The sequence below is a fragment of the Symsagittifera roscoffensis genome, chromosome 4, assembly GCF_963678635.1.
Source record: "Symsagittifera roscoffensis chromosome 4, txSymRosc1.1, whole genome shotgun sequence".
NCBI lineage: Eukaryota > Metazoa > Xenacoelomorpha > Acoela > Convolutidae > Symsagittifera > Symsagittifera roscoffensis.
This window is the reverse complement of record NC_087065.1, coordinates 76,560,672-76,582,895: the sequence shown is the minus strand read 5'-3', so window position 1 is coordinate 76,582,895 and position 22,224 is coordinate 76,560,672. Positions and strand designations below refer to the sequence as shown.

The 22,224-nt window shown below is 36.5% G+C and overlaps 2 protein-coding genes across 2 annotated transcripts; both read right to left on the bottom strand.

Moving 5' to 3' along the window:
• Positions 1-7,387: 7,387 nt before the first annotated feature.
• On the bottom strand, positions 7,388-13,778 carry LOC134844497 (uncharacterized). The gene is made up of 7 exons (XM_063861202.1): positions 13,286-13,778; positions 12,329-12,467; positions 11,540-12,134; positions 11,064-11,267; positions 9,175-9,325; positions 8,373-8,455; positions 7,388-7,978 (listed from the first exon to the last, which is right to left on the bottom strand). The coding sequence occupies exons 1-7, from the start codon at positions 13,497-13,499 to the stop codon at positions 7,688-7,690; spliced, it is 1,677 nt and encodes a 558-aa protein (XP_063717272.1). The 5' UTR covers positions 13,500-13,778; the 3' UTR covers positions 7,388-7,687.
• Positions 13,779-13,907: 129 nt separating this feature from the next.
• On the bottom strand, positions 13,908-22,153 carry LOC134843639 (uncharacterized). Its single transcript, XM_063859830.1, has 7 exons — positions 21,766-22,153; positions 19,459-19,617; positions 18,757-19,005; positions 18,036-18,361; positions 17,228-17,512; positions 16,465-16,537; positions 13,908-14,418 (listed from the first exon to the last, which is right to left on the bottom strand). Exons 1-7 carry the CDS (start codon positions 21,980-21,982, stop codon positions 14,048-14,050), a joined length of 1,680 nt encoding a protein of 559 aa, XP_063715900.1. The 5' UTR covers positions 21,983-22,153; the 3' UTR covers positions 13,908-14,047.
• Between the last annotated feature and the right edge of the window lie 71 nt (positions 22,154-22,224).

Below are 22,224 nucleotides of genomic sequence, written 5' to 3'. Positions count from 1 at the left end.
TTAATACCAGTCAGTTAGTGGAGGTGTCTGCAGGAGAAATTTTAAAAATAGAGGTTGTAGCAAGTGATAAAACGGCAACGGCTGTAACTGTTATATATCGTCAACCGTCAATGAGGGTCGAGGATATTGTCCACAAACTAGAATAGGTCTTAACCGAAGCCAAGTCGAAAAAGAGACATGTGATTATGGGAGACTTTAATATTGATATGATGAAAAAACACCAGGCAAGAGATGATCTTACTGAAATGTTCAGTTCTTTCGGTTATCATTTGTTGTCACCTCTGTTACCGACACGAGTAACTTCAAAAACAAACTCTTGTATTGATCATATTTGGGGAAATATTGGAATTAACAATAGTTGCATACACCGCTGGGGTCCAGCCGATCATTTCATGATTGAAGTTTCTATCTCTATGCCAAAATTGGTTAGTAGATATAAAGAAACATTTAGCTTTAGAAATATGAATGTTTTTGAAAATGACGATACATGGTTAAGGTTTGCTTTCCTCTTACAGTCCAAACTGAAGGAAGTTGATGGTACCTTATCCGATTTGGATAAATCTGCTGAAAATTTCTATGAAATAATTCTCAGTTGCATTGATAGATTTGCTCCCTCTCAAACTCGTTATGTGCCGAAAAATAACAAGTCCTGGGTGACAAATGAAGTGAAAAAAGTAGCAAACAAAAAAGCATTCGCATACAGGACATATATACAAAACCCCACAGAAGATAACAAGATCAAATATAACTCATTACGAAACAAATCCAATGCCCTGAATCGGAAATCATTCAGAAGATTCTGGAGATCTAAGCTAAATACAACAGACTCTCATAAGTATCACAAAGCGGTTGCAGCATATCTTGGAAAACATAAAAATGTAACGTTGCCAGATGATATAAATGAAAAAAAAAGCTCAAGATATGAACATTTTTTTTGTAAATATTGGTCCAAATCTAAGTGATAAAATTGGAGTTGCAGATCCTATTTCATTAGAAAATGTTGATTATTCAATGTTCTTTCCGAGTATAAAGGAAACAGAAATAGAAGAAATAATAACAGAATTACCAAATAAACTCAGCTCGGGTTGTGATTGCATCAATACAGCAATAGTCAAATTATGTAAACCAATAATCACGCCATGGCTCACGAACTTTTTCAATACCTGCTACACAAATGGGTGCTATCCGAAATAATTAAAAATTGCTAAAGTTTTTCCGATTCATAAAGGTGGATTGCAAGACGAATATGGAAATTATCGACCCATATCTTTGTTATCAACGCTGTCAAAAATCTTTGAGAAGACAATTCATATCAGATTAAGTAGTTATTTGGAAAATTGCAAGTTGCTCAGTACAAATCAATATGGCTTCCGTAGTAAATTAAGCACAGTTAAAGCGGTTCTAGATCTAACAGAAGAGGTTCGTAACCTGAGAGATCAGAAGAAAAAAGACGTTATGTTAGTTTTATTAGATCTGAAAAAAGCTTTTGACACTGTCAATCATGCGATCTTAATTGATAAATTAGAGCGGTATGGAGTAAGAGGAAAGTCGCTGGAAATTCTAAGAAGTTACTTGTCTAATAGGAAACAGTATGTTGTCCTTAATCAATTTAAAAGCGAATTGAAAGATGTTTTGTGCGGGGTGCCACAGGGTTCAGTCTTAGGACCGTTGCTCTTTTTGATCTATATCAATGACCTTCCCAGAATTGTAAGAAATTGCCGACTTACTTTGTTTGCTGACGATACATCTGTTATTAAAAACAAAAACGCTTCCCTTGATGACTTTCAAGAGGATCTAAATCGAATAGATAATTGGATGAAGTTTAATAAACTTACCGTAGAAGGATCGAAGTCTAAGCTACCAATTTTTTCAAAATCCAAAGCTGATGCTATATATTTCGCAGACACTTGTTTACAACCCGTTGCTAGCTGCAAATACCTAGGCATTGAATTGGATAATAAACTATCCTTTAAAGATCAGATTGAGATTATACGAAAAAAATTAACCCGCTTCTGCGGAGTTGCATACCGGCTTCGTAATGTGATGACCATTTCACAAATGGTCATGTACTACAAAACTTATGTACAACCTTGTGTTCAATATGGAGTTCTTGTTTATGGAGCAGTTTGCAAAAGTGCATTAGATGTGATTCATAAACTACAAAAACGATTTTTTCGTATAACCTTTCGCAAAAGTTATCGTGACTCGATAACGGAAATAATGGCCAACAGCAAAATTGCTACTGTATACGAGTTACATGTATATGAAATTCTAAAGAAAATAGTTAATGAAGAATTGTCTCAGAAATGTGAAACTATTTTTTATTCAACGAGGTCATCAGTAAAGGGTGCTCGTATTTTACCATCAATGAAAAGTAAGCTTAAATATAACTCTGTTTCCCATCGTGTTGCCAAATTAATCAATATATTAGCCAATTGGTGTGTAACTATACCTTCCTCTGAAACCCATCATTCAAAAAATGCTTTCTGTCATTCAATCTTAGATTCATATATAATAGGAAATTGCCATTTGATTGATGAATTATATCGCTAGACTTGAATTAATCCATTCTAACTTCCCTGAGTCCTCGGTTAGACCTGTTAACCTCTCGTCGAAGGTACCAGGCAGTGGACTCTAGGGAGGGGAGTTAGAAAAAAGCGAACAACTGGATTACCAGCTCTTAAGAACTGGGCCCACTTGCTCGCTAATTAAATTAACAGTCATTATTTCGCATCCGCCCACTGTCAGTTGTATACCCTTGTAAGTATAAGCTTGCATTATATCTCTGGTTCTCATGTTAAAGAATAAAGATCTTAAATTTAAAAAAAAAGAGTGATTGCACTATTTAAGTCTCGTTTTTTTTCGCTTTAAATTTGCCTCTTGACCTAAATTAATTATTGAACTTTTTGATGTCATATGATGTGATTCCTTTACGGGGCAACCTTCAACAAGCCTCTCGTTGGCTTTCTGGTTGTCCTATCATGAGTTATCTTTGAATTTTTGCATATTATGTTATGATAATTTGATTACTCATGATGAATATTTAAATAAATAAATAAATAACAAGGGACTGTCATCTTCAGATCTAAAAAGAGAAGGGATACAAAATAAATTTGATCAATGGCAGTTCTAAAAATTGGAACTTATCTGTTTCTTGAGAGACGCGTAGGTACGTTGTAAACAGTCAAAGCCGAAAAAAACTGAAATAAAAAAATTGGGGAACTTCGTATGACTTGTCATAAAAGCAAGAACAGTAACCCAAAACCGCCTGTTAAAAATTTAATTTAAAATTCGTACTTCAATTATCGTTATTCTGGACGAAAACCCTCTAAAGACTATAAGAGTCTAAAAATCACAAAATTAAACACCGAGCGATGTATTTCGACACTGAAAAACTTTGTCAACATTTTGATGCAGTTCGAAATAACATTTCAAATGTACTCGTTGACTCCTTCTGATCTTCATTTGAGGCACCCAATTTTGCGAGGAAAAAACGACAGCTGACTTTGAAGTCCATCAAATAACACAAAAATTGGTGATCGGATAATAAAAATGAAATTACATACTCGAGCAAAATTTTAAAGATAGACAAAACTAGAATAACTGGAAATGTGTGATTGATTTAATGAACGGTGATAATTCTAGAGACAATTAACTCCTGATTTCATTAACCAAATGACACAATGAGATCATTAAATTTGAAGTAATTTTCATAGTCGAGTGCCGCTATAAAATCAACCTACTTCAAGAAAGTAGTTGAATTGATAAATCGTGCAAAATTATGCATTTCAAATCAACAGGTGCAACACAAGTATGCATCAAAAAGTATGCATCAACTCAAGGGTGCGGTCATCGGAATCTCCTTTCTTAAAAAACATGAAGGCCTGTTTTGTGATCTGTAACGATATGCATTTCCTTTTCTTGATCTACTGTGCTGATTTAAACAAACCAGAACAATGAAAAGAAATGGAATTTTGAAAAAAAATTTCTTTAATTGGGTGGATATAAGCCAAAATATTGCTTCGAATTTACCAGAATTAATACGGTGCATTATATTGTGCGCAATTCGGACCAGTAGCTTTATCCTACGAATGGATCATTTTCGTCTCTTTTTAGTCAACCAAAAAAATACGCTAAGACTACTGGTCAATCGCGGAACCAATTGAATCAAAATGAGCTTCTTATGCTGCCTAACAAAGGTTTCAGAAAGTTCATAACAAACTTTTGATAAGACGCTTCGCTCAACATCGCAAAACAAAAAATCTGAAACCTCTGAGAAAACATTGAGCCTCAGTTTTGATGAGAAAACAAAAAAAAAACAAAAAAAGTTGCCAAGCAAACATATTTCAACTAAACTCGAAACACTTCTAAACAAAAAGGTGAAGCGGAGCTTTGCAACACTTGCAATTCATCACAATATAGCATTGCAAGCTAGCAGACAGAATCTGAGATTGAAACCACTACGCTGAAAAAATTCATTAAAAACAAAGTCGAAAAAAAACTAAAGCTACAAAAATTTCATAAATTTGTCTCACATGATGCTCATTTAGAGGAAAACCTGGCAAGAAACTCCTTCACCAGCAATATAATCAGCCAAAAACATTTGGAGAAGTATAATTTTGAACAATAAAACTTTCAAAGTTTTTTCGCCCACGTTCCTCCTGAAACACACGAAGCAGAAAAGTCTGATTGTTGACCTTAAAATAAGCCGATTCCGCATAAATTGAACCCCTATAGCAAAAAAAAAATTTAAAAAATCATTCAAGGAAATCTAAGTTGGTCAAGTTAAAATATAACGAAAGATTTCCAATTAAAGTTATTAAAACTGCTAAAAAATTCATGCTTTGGAAAATAAACCAACAAAAAAAGTACAAAAAGTACAAAAAAAGTACAAAATAAACCAACAAAAGAACAGAAACAAAGGTCCGGCCGGGTCTAGAACCCTAGACCCTATGTTACATGGTCGTGGATATAAGAAAGGTGATTTACGTGAAAAGAAGTCCGACTACTGAACTACAAGTACTTTTGCTCTCGCAGGTGAAATCATTTTCATCTGCTAAAGCCAAGCTATATATTTCAACTAAACTCATTACACAGCCTTAACTTTGAGCCTCAATTCTGGTTTTGCATCTTTTCAATTAAAAAACTTTGAGCCTCATCTGAAAACTATCGTTTTTTTATTTGAAAAAATTTCATGGATATAAAGTGTCGATTTTTTTTAAACATCTTGTATATACTTTTTAAAATAGTAAACACAGCCAACAGACAGCTGGAAAAGAGTTGATGAACACAAGGAGACAGAAAAATGTTTGGCTTGTTTTTTGAAAAATTCTCAACTCCCAAATTGTTAGATGAAAATAGATCTTTGAATTTCAAAAACAAGATTGAGGCTGCTTTGATTAATTTAACCCTGGATCGAAAACTAAATTTTTTTATTTTGCTGCGATATCCGAAAAGTTTCCAACCGCGTAAAATCAAAATTGAGCATGAACAAATTTTAGGAGTTTTTCCTGAAAAAAAGACAAAAAAATCACCCAGACCTATATAAGAGTACTCATAACGTTGATTACTCTTAATAAATCTATGTATGTGAAAAGAAAAAATAATAATCAAAAAAATTCCATCAAAAAATTGAAAATACGAACATACGTTGTAAACTTACGAACATAATTGTCAAAATTGAATCTATTTCAATTTGAAATGTATATAAATAAATGATAGAAAAAACATTAGGGAAATAAGCCGACAGCATTAAGGCCGACACCCAAAAAACTGAAAAAAGAACAAAACATTTTCGAAAAAGACAATTACAAGAATTGCAGGGACCACTTAAAAATCAAATACAATCTCCAAATAAGTAGTAGATTAAGATATAGGTAGTACATTAAAAGGAGCTTAGAAATGGTAAATTACTAAACTGACCTTTCTGTGAAAAAAAATATTAACGGGAAAAAAGTCTAGTACCAGGTTGCAATACCCTTGAGTAAGAAAAAACACCATTTTGTTTCTGGCAACATTTTCAGCAATTTTTGTACTATAAAATAAGTTTAAAAAACAACAAGTAAATTCTAGATGTTTTCCAGTCTAGGGTTATCTGGATTCAATTTTGACCTTGATCAAGCATTGAAATATTAGAAATGATGTTTTTATAAATAAAAATACTTCGAACAATAAAATTTGCGTTGAAAAGCATAAAATTGAACGGTGCATAAACAAAACAGTCCCATACAAAACAGTCCAAAAAATCATGAAACAATTCAAAACAGTCCGATGCAAAACAGTCCGGTTTAAGACCGCCGGTGAAGGCTTGGCGCTGCTTCTCGGCGATAACCAGCTCTAATTCACGAACAGAGTCCTACTCTCTGCTGGCAAGCTCGCAAAACGGCCCGACTGCGGCGGTCAATATTCTGTGGCTTATGTTGCTTGAACCAAGGACAACTCTCCCCTACCGATTGTTTAAAATAACTATCACTTGGGACCGTTTTTCGGACTTTTTTTATCGGACCATTTTTTGTTCATCTGTAATCTTATGACTGTTTCTTATGGGGCGGTTTTGTACAGACACGAAATTGCACAAATGCGGGCAATGGAACTACCGATCAATTTATCAATGACCAATCGCACTTTCATATGTGCCACCGAATGGTAACCAATTTTTGGGATACCGGTCGAAAAAAAAATGTTCAATGAGCAGAACGAAAAAAATGGAGCAGAACGAGATATGAAAAAAGGCAATTAATTAAAACTCAAATAGTTCGCACATTTCGCCGGCATTATTTTTGGGCAATGCATTAGTAATCAAGCGACCATGCCTTAGCGGTTTGCGGCTCAATCGTGTCTGCTAATTGTAGCTTCGGTTAAGTTGGTTGTTTGTTCTGCTCACGGACAATTCTAACCATTCAGATTTCAGATATTAGAAACTGTTCCACTGCAAACAATATCACACAATTATTTTCCCAATAAGAATATCGATCATTCGAAATCGGTATCAGTGTCCAATTAAGCGTTCACAAACTGTCTTGACTGCACTCAAAATATTTAGTGCACTAAGATGGAAGCTCTTCCAGTGTTCAAAACACAGGCACATTAGAGATTTAATTCAATGGTGACGAGGATATGTTACACTACCTGATTTTGAATAGAAAAATTAGCTGTACAAACTGAAGGCTACATAACCAAATTTAAGTAGTTTCGAGCAGGGGCGGATCTAGGATTTTCTCGAGGGGGCGAATTTCCAAAAAAAAATGTCTAAAATGGTGTCTACTTTTTCGTAGGTCTACCAAATTGATTTTCCGAGCGCTACCAGAAAACTAAAAAAAGTGTATTTTGACGAGAATTTGCGCGCTGCTGTCAAAACTTTGTAAAAAAACAGGTTCTTTTTGGACGCTTTTTGGAAATTAGTTGTCCCCCTTCAAAATTAGCCTATATTGGCGCTTAAAGCGCCTTTAGAAAAAATTTAGTTGGTCGACCAAAATGGACGTCATAAAATAATACCAGATTGGTGAGGGGGTCAATTCCGCCCCTGGTTGCGAGTGAGGTTTAGGTTAAAGTAAATGATCCGAGATTATTTTTCTGCCAAATAAGAATTCGTTTTTCTTTAGAAATTTTTTTGCTTGATCTGTTCTATCGAACAATGTACTGTACAGATAGAAAAGTTTGTAAAAACAAAGCGCTTCTAAAAAAATTGTTACAAAAATCTAGCTCTGAGCACTCTTCTGAGTATCTTGCCACTGGCTGTTTTCGGAATTTGGTCCACAAAAGTGACCCCACCGGCTAATTGTTTGTAAGGCGCCACCTTCTGACCCACAAATGCCTTCAGTTCCTGCTCCGAGGGGAGACGACTAGCTCCTCCCCCTGGTTTCAGCACCACACAAGCGGAGGGCGCTTCTCCGAGGGAGTCGTGGGGTGTGCCGAACACACAGCAGTCCTGCACAGCGGGGTGAGTCAACAGAATTCCCTCCAGTTCCGCCGGTGCAACCTGCAGAAGATCAAAGTAGTTACACATACTACAGTTACAAGAGCTGAAGAGAGCTTAAATGAGTAACAAGTGGTAAAATTTCAAAATACTGAAGTAAATTTTCATCCATATATTTCATTTTTGCAGCAAATTCTATTTTTGAAGTGCCGTGCCGAAAGCAACTTGTTTTTTGCATATCGGAAAACCTGTAACCTGAAGGAAACCTTCATACGCGAAAACTCAACCAATTTAAAAATAAAGAAAACGTCGACCAATCAGAGCTCAGTGTTCAAAAATTAGTCAATTTTGGACAGATGAAAAGCCGGTGATTGGTTGATAATTTCCAGTCCTTCGCGCATGAGAATAGACCCCCCCCCCTTTACTATACATTGATGAGGTCGTTCTTTGTACTGACCTGGAATCCTTTGGTCTTGATGAGCTCTTTCAGTCTGTCCGTAATTGTCATTTGCTTCTTCTCATTGACCTTCGCTATGTCACCTGAAACAACTTTTGATCAGGCGCTGCTCCTGTTGAAAATGAGATAAAACATAGTAATGTCAAATTTTTGCAAATACCGTTAACCCAAACTTTTTCGCAGTTTTCCAAAAATAATTCTTATTGCAGCGCAGTTTTTCAGTCTTGCAGTCAAAACCAAGCTGCAAAACAATCTTTTATGTCAATCATCAAGCATCTTCTATTTTGAAACACTGAAACACATGCATCTTCTCTTTTGTAGGGAAACTTTGAATTATTTTACACCAATTTAAATGACAACAGGCGTTTAAACTAAGCAAAACAGCTGAAAAATATTGAACAAAGTAGTTGCAATAATAGAGGTCTTACTTGGCATTCGTCAGTTAGCTATAAAAAACGAAAACTTATAAACACAACGCATATAAGAGAGTTTTAATAGGTAACTTTAGAGCTTGTGAGAGTTAGTTTGTAAGATCATTTTAAAATGAAATTTTGCTCGTCTATTTTTAACTAGCGCTATATTCAATCCATTTTGCCAAATCATTAAGTTAAATAAAAAGATTTAGCTTCTCCGATGCGAATTAAACAATGGTAATTCAATAATTTAACTTTAGACAGGTCGGAGACTGGATAAGAGACACGATAGATGCCATCAACTTGAGAATCGCACCAAAAAATGAAGAAGGATGAACAAATAAGAGCTAACTTCGACGGGTGATTTGATATAGACATCTGTCATTCACCTGTCAGGAGCCATCCCTCAGTGTCGATGGTATTCCTTGTGGCCTCTTCATTCTTGAAGTAGCCCTTCATGACTTGTGGACCCTTCACACACAACTCCCCCTCCTGGCCCCAGGGAACCACCTCTCTACTGCTCAGATCCACTATCTTCACCTGCACAATCAGATCCATCGTTTCAACTACACGCAAAATAAGATAGGCCCTTTGTTGAAAAAAACATCTGATTAATCAAAAAGCATCGTCAAAATGAAAAAAAAAAGATAGCCGGTTACTGTCCAAGTAGCACAGAATGTTCCGACCATGTCTTTAAAAAACACAAATGAGAAGTTTTTTTTCAAGAGTAGTTTTTTATGCGTGGTGTGATAAAAAGGATCTGACGTCGGCCTATTCGACAGTCATAGTAAATTAGGCAAATTGGACAAGTTTTTGAAGAACAATAACAAAAAAAATCAAAAACAAAAAATTCATTATCAAAAACTTTTTCAATTTTTTTTGCAGAGAAAACCAGCAGTTTTTGATTCCCAAAACGGTGCTAAAAATCTTCAAAAACTAGTTTTTTTTGCGTAAAATTAAGCATAAATAAGCTGTTGTAAGCATGTTCGCTCGCTTTATTCGTTCGAAACTGAAATACAGATCAAAAATTTTAAACAGTTTTTCTCAATACTGAGGAAAATTAAAAAAAGAAAAGACTAAAAGCCACCCGAATACTAAGTTCTTCCCCATTTTTCAAATGGTCCGAAGAATAATCTAACAATTATGCAACTCAACGTAAGATCACTATAAAAAACGGCTGGAGATTTCAAAGCACTTATCTATTATCTTGATCCTCACGTAAATGTCATATGCTTAATGGAATTAGGCTAATAAAACTGGATAATCCTTCAAGCTTTATGAAATACAATAAGAAAAAGTATCATTGAGTCTCAATTAGCAAAAACTCGGCAACGTCTGAGCTTGCAACATGAGACCTTAAGATTAAGAGTCATACACACTAACCACTCAAGCTTTTTATTTAGTCAAAATAAAATAGAAGATTAAACACTAGCCACAAAAAAGCAGAGAACAGATGCTATTCAATTTCCAATGCTACATTGAAACTTTTAAATTAGTGACTACTTTTAATGAACACTTTTATTTGAGTTAGGTTACAAAAAAAGAAGGTTCATAATAACACACTAATCTGACGCAAGGGTGTAAACAATCAGATAGCAGAGAAAAAAACTGAGGCGGAGTCATAATTCAAGTTAGGGATTATTTTAATCTATTAAAAAGCATAGAAAACCATTACAATTTACCAAACTAACAAAACTGATTTTCTTGAGATTTCGCGAGAATACACCTCATTTTGTTTGATGGGATAAGAACATCGATAGTTGCAACGATAACCTAATAAGCTCCAACTATCGCAATATTGTCCACTCTCATGGTTTTGAGCCGACCAGTTCACTTTTTTGAATTAACACTTAAATGCGAAGTTCATGCGTCAATAACCTGAAATGCTCTAACAAAACGGGTACGGTTAAACCATATGTAATTAAGGAACGAACTTTGTACAATACTTTGCACCAAAAATTACTACCTGGAAAAAATGGACTGATCGTATAAATAAATTTCGCAAACTCGCGTGTCTACAGAAGTAAAAATTGCTTAACCACAAAAAAAGGCAGTGCTGTGACTTTTGTTATTCAAATGCGAAAGTAGAAAAATTAGCCAGCTCCGAAAATGAATTCAAATGCGTTCTTCAAAAGTCAAAATCCCAAAAGCAATTAGTTTTATTTTTAAATAACACACGCTAAAAACCACACAATCACCTTTGGCGATACTAAGCCAGAGCATTTAACCTTTCACAATCTTACTTGCCATGGTAGTAAAGAGCACGTGCAAAAAAAACCTGAGTGAAGGGAATAGGATCCCCGATTGAGGCGAAACAGTCCAGGTCATTGGCCTTGTATCTACCAGCAGTTCCCACTGGACTCAGTTCTGTCATGCCCCATGCCTGTCTAATAGCGAAGTCCCTGAGGCCCTGAGATTGAAGCGACTCGAAAGCCTGAGAGGCAACGTCGGCGGCTAAGGGTGCGGCCGCTGAGACTACATCCTATAATAAATAACAGCACAAAACTGGTTCTTGTCCTTTTTATTTAAAAACATAGATGCCAAAGTATTCTCACATCATAAAAAATTCCCAGTACTTCGACCTGTAATTTATAATTTTCTCTCCTAAAAATCAATTTCAGGGCATCATGCGTCAATAGAACATCCCGAAATTTATTTAATGTTAAGAAAATCTGACCGAAATAATGTTGACACAAATATAGGGCGCACTTCCTAAATCAAACACCCCTGAAAAGAATGAAAATGACAACTCACGATAAGAGACGTCAAGTCATACTCCTTGACTCTTGGATCTTTGCCCAAAAATAAAGCTAATGGTGGCACTATGTACACGTGGGAGCATCTATATTTCTGGATCGACAGCAGAAAATTGACCGGGTTGAATTCCGGCAGCAAAACTACATTAGCTCCATTCATCGGGGCCGCCAGAGCAAAACAGAACAACCCGTATATGTGGTACATAGGCAAGACTGCAAGCAACGTGTGGTGCGATCTCAAGCCGAACACTGGATCGTATTTGACGAACTGCCAAATATTGGCCAGCATGTTGTAGTGTGTGAGTGCAACTCCTTTTGGGAGTCCGGTAGTTCCGGAGGAAAACGGTAGGAGCCAGACATCGCTCTTGGGGTCCAGAGATGTCTCGGCTTCCATCAAACTACCATTATCTGTCCGCAGTAGATGTTCGAATGGTTTCGTTTCTATTCCCTGGATTGTGGCAGGAACCGTTGAATTGTAGTTCAGGACATAAATATCTTTCAGATCGAGATTTCGCTTCTCTTCGACCGCCAACTTCAAAGCATCTTCTAGAGATCCAATTTGATCACTCCCAACAATAACTGCATTGGAGTCACTGAAAGTATTATTTTCCTTCATTCAAACTAACAAATATTTTTCTGATGGCGTGGCGTATAAAAATCTCAACTCAAACTGATTTAAAAACTACAAGAAGTATAGTAAGTATAACAAACTTTTCGAATTATCCGTCTAAAAAACTGCCACAGAATTTTTGGAAACGCCGTTCTATGAAAATGCCAGAAAAGAGACCTGAAATCCAGTTGGTAGAGAAGCTCGTGGCCAGTGTATGCTGGGTTGGCCGGTGAGATGGTAACATGGGACAGAGATCCAGCCAAGAGTGCCACGATAAAGTTGTGACAATTCTTACTCATCAAGCAAATCGTGTCTCCTACACAAAACAACTTCTTTACCTTTTTAATTAAAAGTAGCAACGGTGTTTGCATAACGAGGGCGGTTTTCTTGCTATTTGATTTCAGCAATCTCTACAATAACCTCTCTGATACTTTATTTTAGAGCCTTGTCTCATTGAGCAAATTCTCAATTACACATTAAAGTTTTAAATAACCTTCTACCGTCAGCACCCCACTTCAAACTCTTGAATTTATCATTTTTAGCTGAACGTTTTGATTAAAAAAACCTTTAGTCAGCTTTTTGACGGCCCTTTTTTAGGTCGACCAAATTGATTTTCCGAGCGAGCTCTCCTAAAGCACTAAAAAGACGCTGTTTTGGCAAAATTGTCAGCGCCGTTTTTGGGCATTTAAGGGGGAGAAGTATTACTACTATTTTTGAAGTGGAGCGCCCGCCGAAAAAACGCAATTTTTTGGTCAAAATTTAACAAAAAAAGTGCCCCATGTCGACAAAAAGTTCGAAATTTTTTTTTTTGAAAAACCGCCCCACCCCCCCTCGTGAACAGCAATGAGATGAGGGCAAATACTTTTTCCCTAGGCATGCTACTGGAAACAATCCACAGTAACTTCAACCGATTCAAGACACAATTCAAACTAACGGCTTCCGCTTGGTTGTCTGGATTAATCGCTAACGCAAAGAAAATTTTACCAAGTCAGCTCACCGTGCGAAAATCTTAGATCATTGCCTTTTGTTTTTTAAGGGTGTAATTTTTTTACTGGACACCATGGCGGGGGAATTATTGTTAAGCAGATCACAGCATATTTGTATCTGAACCTAGAAAGTTGATCATATCCGCACCTTTTTTGTAGCCTTTCTTGAGCAAATTAGAGCTGCACACTCTAATATGTGAAGCCATTTCCGCAAAATGAAGCTTTTCTTCTGAGACGCCATCTACAATGAAACTGGCGGGATATTTGTCTATCTCTTCCAAGTAGAAATCAGCAAACGACCTGGTTCCTGGCTCTGGAATCGGAACCAATTCTTTCAGATCCGTGCATTCGAAAAATGACATCGTGAAGAAAGTTTATTTTTATGGTTCGGAAAATTGAAGCTCTGAAAACTCTGAGGGAAATTTGTTCCGTTTGCTTTCCAGAGTTTCTCAGACTGCCGGTAAAAGTACGTAATGAAAAGGACAATGAATGATTTCAATCAGGTCTCTATTAGTCGTCTGGGCTTCTTCAATACTTCAAAAAGACGATAATTGTCGTAGACCGAAATTTGTATAAATGATGTTAGCTTGCTTCGTCCACAGATAACGTGATACTCGTACAAAAAATATATTTACAAAATCTACTCTGAAAAAAAAAATTTCAGAGAAGAAGAGCCGTAACTTGCATCCATAATTGAATTCACAAAAACATTTAAAAGCTCACAATCTTGAGTCACGCATCTGTGCGTGAATAATTGAATAGAAAAAAAATATATATATATATATTTAATTTTGAGTTCGAAATCTATTTCATGACATCCAATAAAAAACAAAACACTGAACTAAATATCATAAACTCAACTATGAAAGACATTTTCTAAATACATCAGAAAATACATTAAACAATTTATTCAAGTAAATCTAGCTCTGAGCACTCTTCTGAGGATCTTGCCACTGGCTGTTTTCGGAACTTGGTCCACAAAAGTGACCCCACCGGCTAATTGTTTGTAAGGCGCCACCTTCTGACCCACAAATGCCTTCAGTTCCTGCTCCGAGGGGAGACGACTAGCTCCTCCCCCTGGTTTCAGCACCACACAAGCGGAGGGCGCTTCTCCGAGGGAGTCGTGGGGTCTGCCGAACACACAGCAGTCCTGCACAGCGGGATGAGTCAACAGAATTCCCTCCAGCTCAGCCGGAGCCACTTGAAATCCCTTGGTCTTGATTAGCTCCTTCAGTCTATCCGTGATGAGAATTTGGGAGTTGTGGATTTTAGCTATATCGCCTGAACACAAAAAAAAACAATTATATTAGTTGCCACCTTCCATATGAAACTTAATAATGCAGAGATTTATGTCACCCCTTTAGACAATGTTACCTTATTTTTTGTTGAAATGTAATAAGTTTTGTAGGTCATGAACATTTAATAATGCAGAGAACAATCACTGGAAACTATTCAATGTTCACGACCTACAAAACTTAATACATTTCAAAAAAAAATAAGGTAACATTGTCTAAAAGGGTGACAAAGATCATTCCGAAATGAAAAACAGCACTTTTTGAGCCCTTGAAAAATCACTAAATCAAACCCCACGGCTGTTTTCAAGCAACTTTCAATAACTGTGCCCAATAGAGCAACTTGAAGGCATCAAAAATTTACAACTTTACACTTATTTTATTGGTACAGTCCAGAACTGTAAAGGAAATAGGAATTCTATTCTACTCAGCTGTAATTCGCTATTGGGTTTTGCACAAAAGCAAAGCGGAAGTTCGCACCACTGGAAATACAGACCAATTATATCATGGCAAGCTAGTCGACTGAAAATGAGGCAAAACCACTAATTTGCTGGTTATGTTAGAAAAAAAGAAGGTTCGTAATAATACACTACGCTGATTGTTAGTGTAAAAAATGAACTGCAAAAGAGGTCGCTAGCAAACCGCAAACATAGCGAAGTGAAAAGAGTAATTAACGCATGGAAACTGAATAAAAACTTGTTTTCGAAGAACCTTCAACTTGAATTTCGAAGAAAAAAACATATGGCTTCAAAGCTTTTTGAACTTGTAGAACAATCACCCAAATTTTTTACACAGAGGCGAAGTTGCACTTCGCATACACGGGCAAAAATATGACCGATAACGCTACTGGGAAAAACTGAATGACTAGAACTTTGAGTCTACAAAATTTCTTAAGTGTTGCACGCCAATTATGAGTCTACATAATTGCTAAAGGACACAAGTTACTTATGACAAAGCAAGTCAATTTGGAAAAAAAATTACCAACTAACATGCCTTTATTTATAGAGCGGACACATTTTAATTAGTATACAAAAAAATTCATTAAAAGCATCCGACCCGGCCCAGGTTCGAACCCTTTGATTTTGTTGCGGGTCTCCTTCCCTACCTCTACGCTACAGATCCCTGATACCTTGACGCTAAAGTTTTATTTGTAATCCAATAGTCTGTGTTAATATCCTTAGCATTGGCTGTACTGGTTATTGATCAAAATGAAAACTTTCAAAATGAACGCATTTTGTCGCAACAATATTTGCGGCTTAGGTTGGAAAAAAAAGAGTTCATACTATAGCACAAGCTTTGCTTGTGTATATAGTCATGTTTTGTCTCCAGATATTTTGTAGAACTAACTAAATAAACGCTGGATCAATTGTGTTAAACGAGACCTGCATACTTTACGCCTCAAATACAAATGGCATAGAAAAACGTGTTATCCTTCATTTACAAGGAGGCGAAGTTGCACTTCGCATACAAAAGCAAAAATATGACCGATAACGCTACTAGTTAAAAACTGAATGAATAAAACTTTGAGTCTAAATAGTTGCTAAGTGAAGGAAGCCAATTATGACGCATTAGCAGCACCATTCAATTTTAAAAAAAGAAATTTCCCAATTAACATGTTTCAATTTATAGAGCTGACGCATTTTAACTAGTAGACGAAAAAGTTCATTAAAAACATCCGACCCTTCCCAGGTTCGAACTCTCTTATTTTGCTGCTGGTCTCATTTGAACCATTGCTTACGCGCTTTCCGGATGTCCAACCCCGCCACAACGGGAAAACGGACAATGAACGCATTAGTAGTAGTTGCATGAAATAAATGGCATTTTCCCGTTCAATTGATGAAATAAAAAAACAGCTGTGTCACCTTATCACTTATGAAATTTCAAGGCACTTGGGATTATACTGCTTATATAGCCTACGGATTCAAAATGACTTCAAACTAGAGCTTTTAATTACGATTTAGGTACGGAAAAAAAGTTGCATCGTACAATCACATTACGCTACGTTCGTCTAAACAGCATGTGAAATGACACTAACCTGTGTGAAGCCATCCGTCTGAGTCAATTGTAATTCTAGTGGCCTCCTCATTCTTGAAGTACTCCTTCATCACCTTCAAAAGTAATTCTATCAATAAAAATCTTAAATTTGCATCATGGCTCTAGAACAAAAACCATAATATATTCCTATACCATCTACATTTTAACGAGTGTGCATAAATCAAGTTCAATTTAAAACAGTATACACTTACTAATCTAGCCAGCTATTATATCTTGACCATAATTCGCCTGAACAGCAAACACTGCAATATACTCGGCATTACTTAATTCGTGGGGAGTCGAAAATAACCGAGGAAGGGAGAGGGAGTTGGACATTTACTGGGCAAAAAAAGCGTTTTTCGATGCATGGGTTCCAAGTTATCCAAAATCGACCTAGAAAACAGTAAAATTGGCATACATTATAGCACTTTTATGCCAATTGCATTGTTTTGAGTTGGAACTCCAGCAACAAACATTCTATTTTTTTTAAATTGGAGCACAGGAACATTTTTTTTAAACTAGAGTCCTCAAAAAAAGATCCAACTTGCTCAAAATTTGGGTATAAAATCAAACAAACTCCAGTGGGAACCCTTTAAACCCGCCTAAATTTTGGAGGGGTCGATATTTTAGGATTGTGGGTTCTTTAAAGAAAAAAAGTGTTGCGGCGGCGGCGGAGAGGGGGGGGGTTTGGTCCGGCAATTAAGTATCACTGGAATAATGAGATGGAATAATTTCATATGCTTTATTTTAATTGCTCTTGTTACTTGAGGTCCTCGAACACATATCTCTCCCTCCCTCCCCAAATCCACCACTTCGTTAGTATTCAGATCCACTATTTTGAACTCGGTCAAAGCCACCGGGTCCCCGATAGATGCGAGTAACTTCTCCGAGTCCGTTTCGTCCAGTCGGCCGACGGAGCCGAGAGGACTGAGTTCGGTCATGCCCCATCCTTGTCGAACAATGGCGTCTTTTGCCCCCCAATCGCGTAAACTGTCCCGCAATTCAGAAGCAGTCGCAAGTGCTAGTGGCGCCGCAGCGCATAACACGTCCTGAAAATAACAATAATTGGATCTATTTTACAACCTTTCCACCCCCCCCCCTTCAAGAAAGGGGGTTATTGTTAAGTAGATCAAAATGGTAGATTTTTCGACGAATCAGAACGCAGCAAAATTAAAATTCTCAATAGAAAGCTCAGTGCTATTTTGTGTTTATTTATAGGGATGGAGATTCGTAAGTAGGTACCATAGGGGGGGGGGGGGGGGGGGGGAGATTGTTAATTAGATACCAATAACTTACCATTTCCCTATATTCTCAGTGATTTAGACATTTTCGGATAAGATTATTTAACCTCAAATGTCTTTTTCATTCAAACTTCAACGCAATCAGGTTTCAGTAGCATCTTGCCTCAATTTGTGTTATATTGTGGACTAAAAAGTAAGGCATAAGATGCAGATGTACCGTTTAGCTTTTGAATCATTGGAAACAAATTACAAATCGTGTTGCGTTATGCAAAAAATCTACTCGCCCACATCTTGAATAAAGTACTTTTATGCACATAAGCCTTTAAGTCACCTGGATGTTAGTTAAATCATACTGCTTCACTCTTGGATCCTTGGTTAGAAACAGAGCCAGAGGAGGAACGATGTAAACATGCGTCGCTCTGTACTTGTGGATGGCAGAGAGAAAAGAGACTGGCTGGAACTCTGGAAGCAACACCACATTGGCCCCCTTCATAGGACAGCAGAGAGAGTAGATGTACAGTCCGTAGATATGGTAGAGAGGCAACACGCCAATCATTGTGCTTCTCTCGCTCAGGTCAAACAGGCTCTTGTATTGAATGAGCTGCCAGACGTTTGCAATCATATTGTAGTGTGTCAGCGAGACGCCCTTCGGTAGACCTGTGGCAGATAGTCATGTAAACTTAAAATTAAAAAAAAAAAGAAGCAAAAATCATATTTTTTGACGCGGGGGTGTGGTTGAATACTTCCTGAAGTTTATTCATGCCATGTTCTGAGTCTACAAAACATTGCTATTTTTACAGAGTTAAGGAATTAAAGACTGTAAGACTACGTTGTCTTCAAAAATAGCGATCTGATGCTGAGGGTATAAAATAAATGACTTACTTGTCATTAACTTAGCACTAATATTTTCAGTCACTAATTGAGATGAGCCAATGAAAAGAAATCGCACATGTCATAGGCGCCGAGTTATCAAAAAATCAATAAGAAAATATTTAAAATAAACGGCAATTGTTTGGAGATTTGACCGATTTATTTTTTGTGTAGCTAAAGACCTGTAGTTCCTGAAGAGAAAGGAAGCAGCCACATATCATTCTTCGGGTCCAAAACAGACTCCGGTTCTCGCCATTTCCCAGGGGGCTTCTCCGTCAGTTTACTAAAAGGCACAACTCCAACACCCACAATGCTAGTTGGCGTTTCAGACGAAATGTCCAGCACAAATATTTCCCCCAATTGCAGGTTTTTTCCTTCAGATTTAGCAGTTGACAGTGCAGCTTCGAGTGAGGGCAGCAGACTGTTCTGAACTATGATTGGACGACGGATTACAAAGGAAGGAATTTAGTTTCTCCAAAAAAGATAACAGAAAACGCGAAATTGTATATATTTTTTTTAACTAAGAGTAGCTTTGTTAGTTTAAAGCTTCATTTCTTTTTTAAATTACAGGTTTATGAAGAAAAAACAGTCAATCAAATATAACTTTTATTTTTCCACGCTCAATAATTCCCGAAGCTTAACAAAATTAAAAGGAGTTGCTTTTTACTACAGGCTTTATTACAGGCGTTAGTACATCCCCGCATTTAAAAATTCGAGTAGCTCTAAACCTCTAGCCTGATTGATTTTTTCGAAATCGAATTTCGCATAAAAACATCAAGACAATTAATCACTTGCAAAACTCTCGAAACTTGCAACCCCCCCCCCTTAAGCGGTTGGTTTAAAAGAGTTGTTCATCATTATTGTAATCCATCTTCGTCACCCACTTATGATGGCCTTGGAGTCGCTTACTTCTAGTTGGTAGAGCAGTTCTGTGCCCGTGTAGGCGGGATTAGCGGGCGAAACTGTGACGTGAGAGAGGGAACAGCCGACCAGTGCAATCACAAAGTTTGAGCAGTTCTTACTCATCAGACAAATTACATCGCCTAAATCAGACGAACACACCCCAGCTAATTTATTTACTGAAAATTTTTTAAACTTCTTTTCTAACAGATGCAACAGAATAATCATAAACATAGCCAATATACCATTGGAAAAGTGTCACTGAACAAAAAGAAAAAACTAAAATCCGTCGAAAATTTAAAGAAATATAATCCATAATCGAAATTGAAAGTCATTCATGTCTTCTCGTGCAATTTCTAGCGTTGTAATTGAAGAGCTTATTTTACCTTCCATTTATTCAAGGAATTTGTTTACAAATCATACCGCAAAAAAAATGAAATTCGAGCAGTGAGGTGACATTTTTTTGCAAGCGACGATTGGTCACAGAGCAATTTGTCATAATAAATATCTAAATAACTCAAAACAATTGGATTTAGCAATGCAGCGCAACCAACTGGCCATACCTTAGCAGTTGCTGGATTTGATATTGAATGTTTCACGGAAATACTAAGCAAAAAACGCCATCAAATTGCCTGGAACGAACTTTCGCTGTTCTGATTGCATCAAAAATTTGGCTTCAAAATTGGAGAAAAAAATATCGCCTTGGAGGAAAAAAAATCGGCTCCAAAATCGGAGAAAAAAAAAGAATTTTATGGGTCACAATATTTTGACAAAACTATACCGATTTGAGAATAACACATCAAAAAGTAGACTTAATTGTATGGAAACTGAGAAAATAAGCGATACAAAATTGAGAAGTGCCAAAGAAAAAATTAAAGATTTAAGATGAAAAAATTCTCCCGGTTTAAAATTTAAAAAAAAACCTTTTTGAAACTGTTATAGAAAGCAATCCAGGAAACTTAACGAAGATTCGCGCAGCACAAACTTCATTCATTTCTTTCTCTCAACTAATAAATGGAAAAGATAAAAGTAAAATTCGGGTCCAAAAATCTAGATCCAAAATTTACCAACAAAATTTGCTTAAAATCTGACGAAAAAACTATCCAAAAAACTATTGAAAAAATGAAAACTTTCTATCTATTGCTTGGTACAAAACAATATCAAATGAAAAAACAAAGCTTTCAAAAAGTTTAAATAGAAAAATCTCAAACAATTGTGTCAAAGAGGAATATGCAAAAAAAAACATATATAAATACCTATAAATTTACACAGGAGCGAAGCTGTGCTTCGCAGACACTAGCGAGAACACGACAAAAAAGCAGTTTTGCCGAAAATTGGAGTCTCAATAGCTGCCCTCTCGGCCACGAACGCTTAACAACCGGTAAACAATAGTGACAAATAAAGCAGCTATATTTGCTAACAAACTACCAATGACATGCAGGCACCAAATACAAACAGACTCAATTTTGCAAGTAATAATTTGAAATATAACAAACTGAAGGCATCCACATTAACTTTGATGTAAGCAAAGCATAGAGTCAAATTATGTATAAAATTTGCATTTCAAAACATCGCGACATATCTTGAGTTAAAAAATTTCTGAAATCGAGTTTTTATTTATGTAATGTTGTTTGAAACAAATAAGGTTTTTTAGGTTAATTTGATGAATTTAAAATGTATCAACTATGTTAACTTATTTTCAATCGAACGTCAAAGCACATGCTATCAAAAAGCTTTAAAAGTGCCCCAAAAGTGGCACCAATATTTGCGACTTCGGTTAGAAAAAAAGAATAGTCGTAGTATTCCGCTAGTGTAAATAAAAAAATCAATGTCAAAAATATTAAGTTATTACGCGATTTCAAAATAGCTTGATCACAACAAAAATAGATCACAATAACGAAAAGACGGGCAAAAACGAAAAAAACGGGAAAATTCATATATATCAAAAAACAACGTCAGCCAGAAACAAATTCGAATCTTGAGGGAAACTTTTGCAGCCGGGACTATTTACTTTTTCAAAAACCGGGTTCGCAGTTCTTCCAAAATTGTCTGCAAGAGAACCACATCCTCTTCCATTGTAAACATTAAAAAACGCTATCGCTATAAATTGACTCAAAATTCTGACGATTTGAAGACCCAGTAGCATGGTTGTTACAAGTGCAATTTGGTTTGAACTGAAGATCATAAACTTGAAGATCCGCTGAACAAAGTTATTAGCAGCTTTTAAAATGAACTGAGCAAAATCAAATCGCTTCATTCTTTGATAATTGAAAACACGTAGTTTTTGTTACCCTTATTGTATCCATACTCCAGCACATTTGAGCTGAAGTATCTGATCCTGGCTGCCAAATCAGAGAAGTGCAGTTTCTCGTGCGAAGTGCCATCCACCAGAAAACTTGAGGGAAACTTGTCGATTGCCTCCAGGTAGAAATCACCGAAGCTCTTCTTTCCAGGCTCCGGAACAGGCACTATATCTTTGATGTCGTCGCATTTAACGTATGAACTCATTTTGACGCGCTACTAAGTGATGGTTCGTTGTACTTCTCGACTATAGCAAGAATGGCGATGACTTACTAAAACACTGCATACGCCCTGTAGTTAGATACCACCACGTTTCGGTACAGACGACCGGTCAGTAGAGCAAACAAATGTTCAAAGTTTCACTAATAAAGTGGACTAATAATATTTGATAGAAAAGTTAACGTAAATGAAACGTATTTAACCTCTGACTTGAGCCACACAATTTAAAC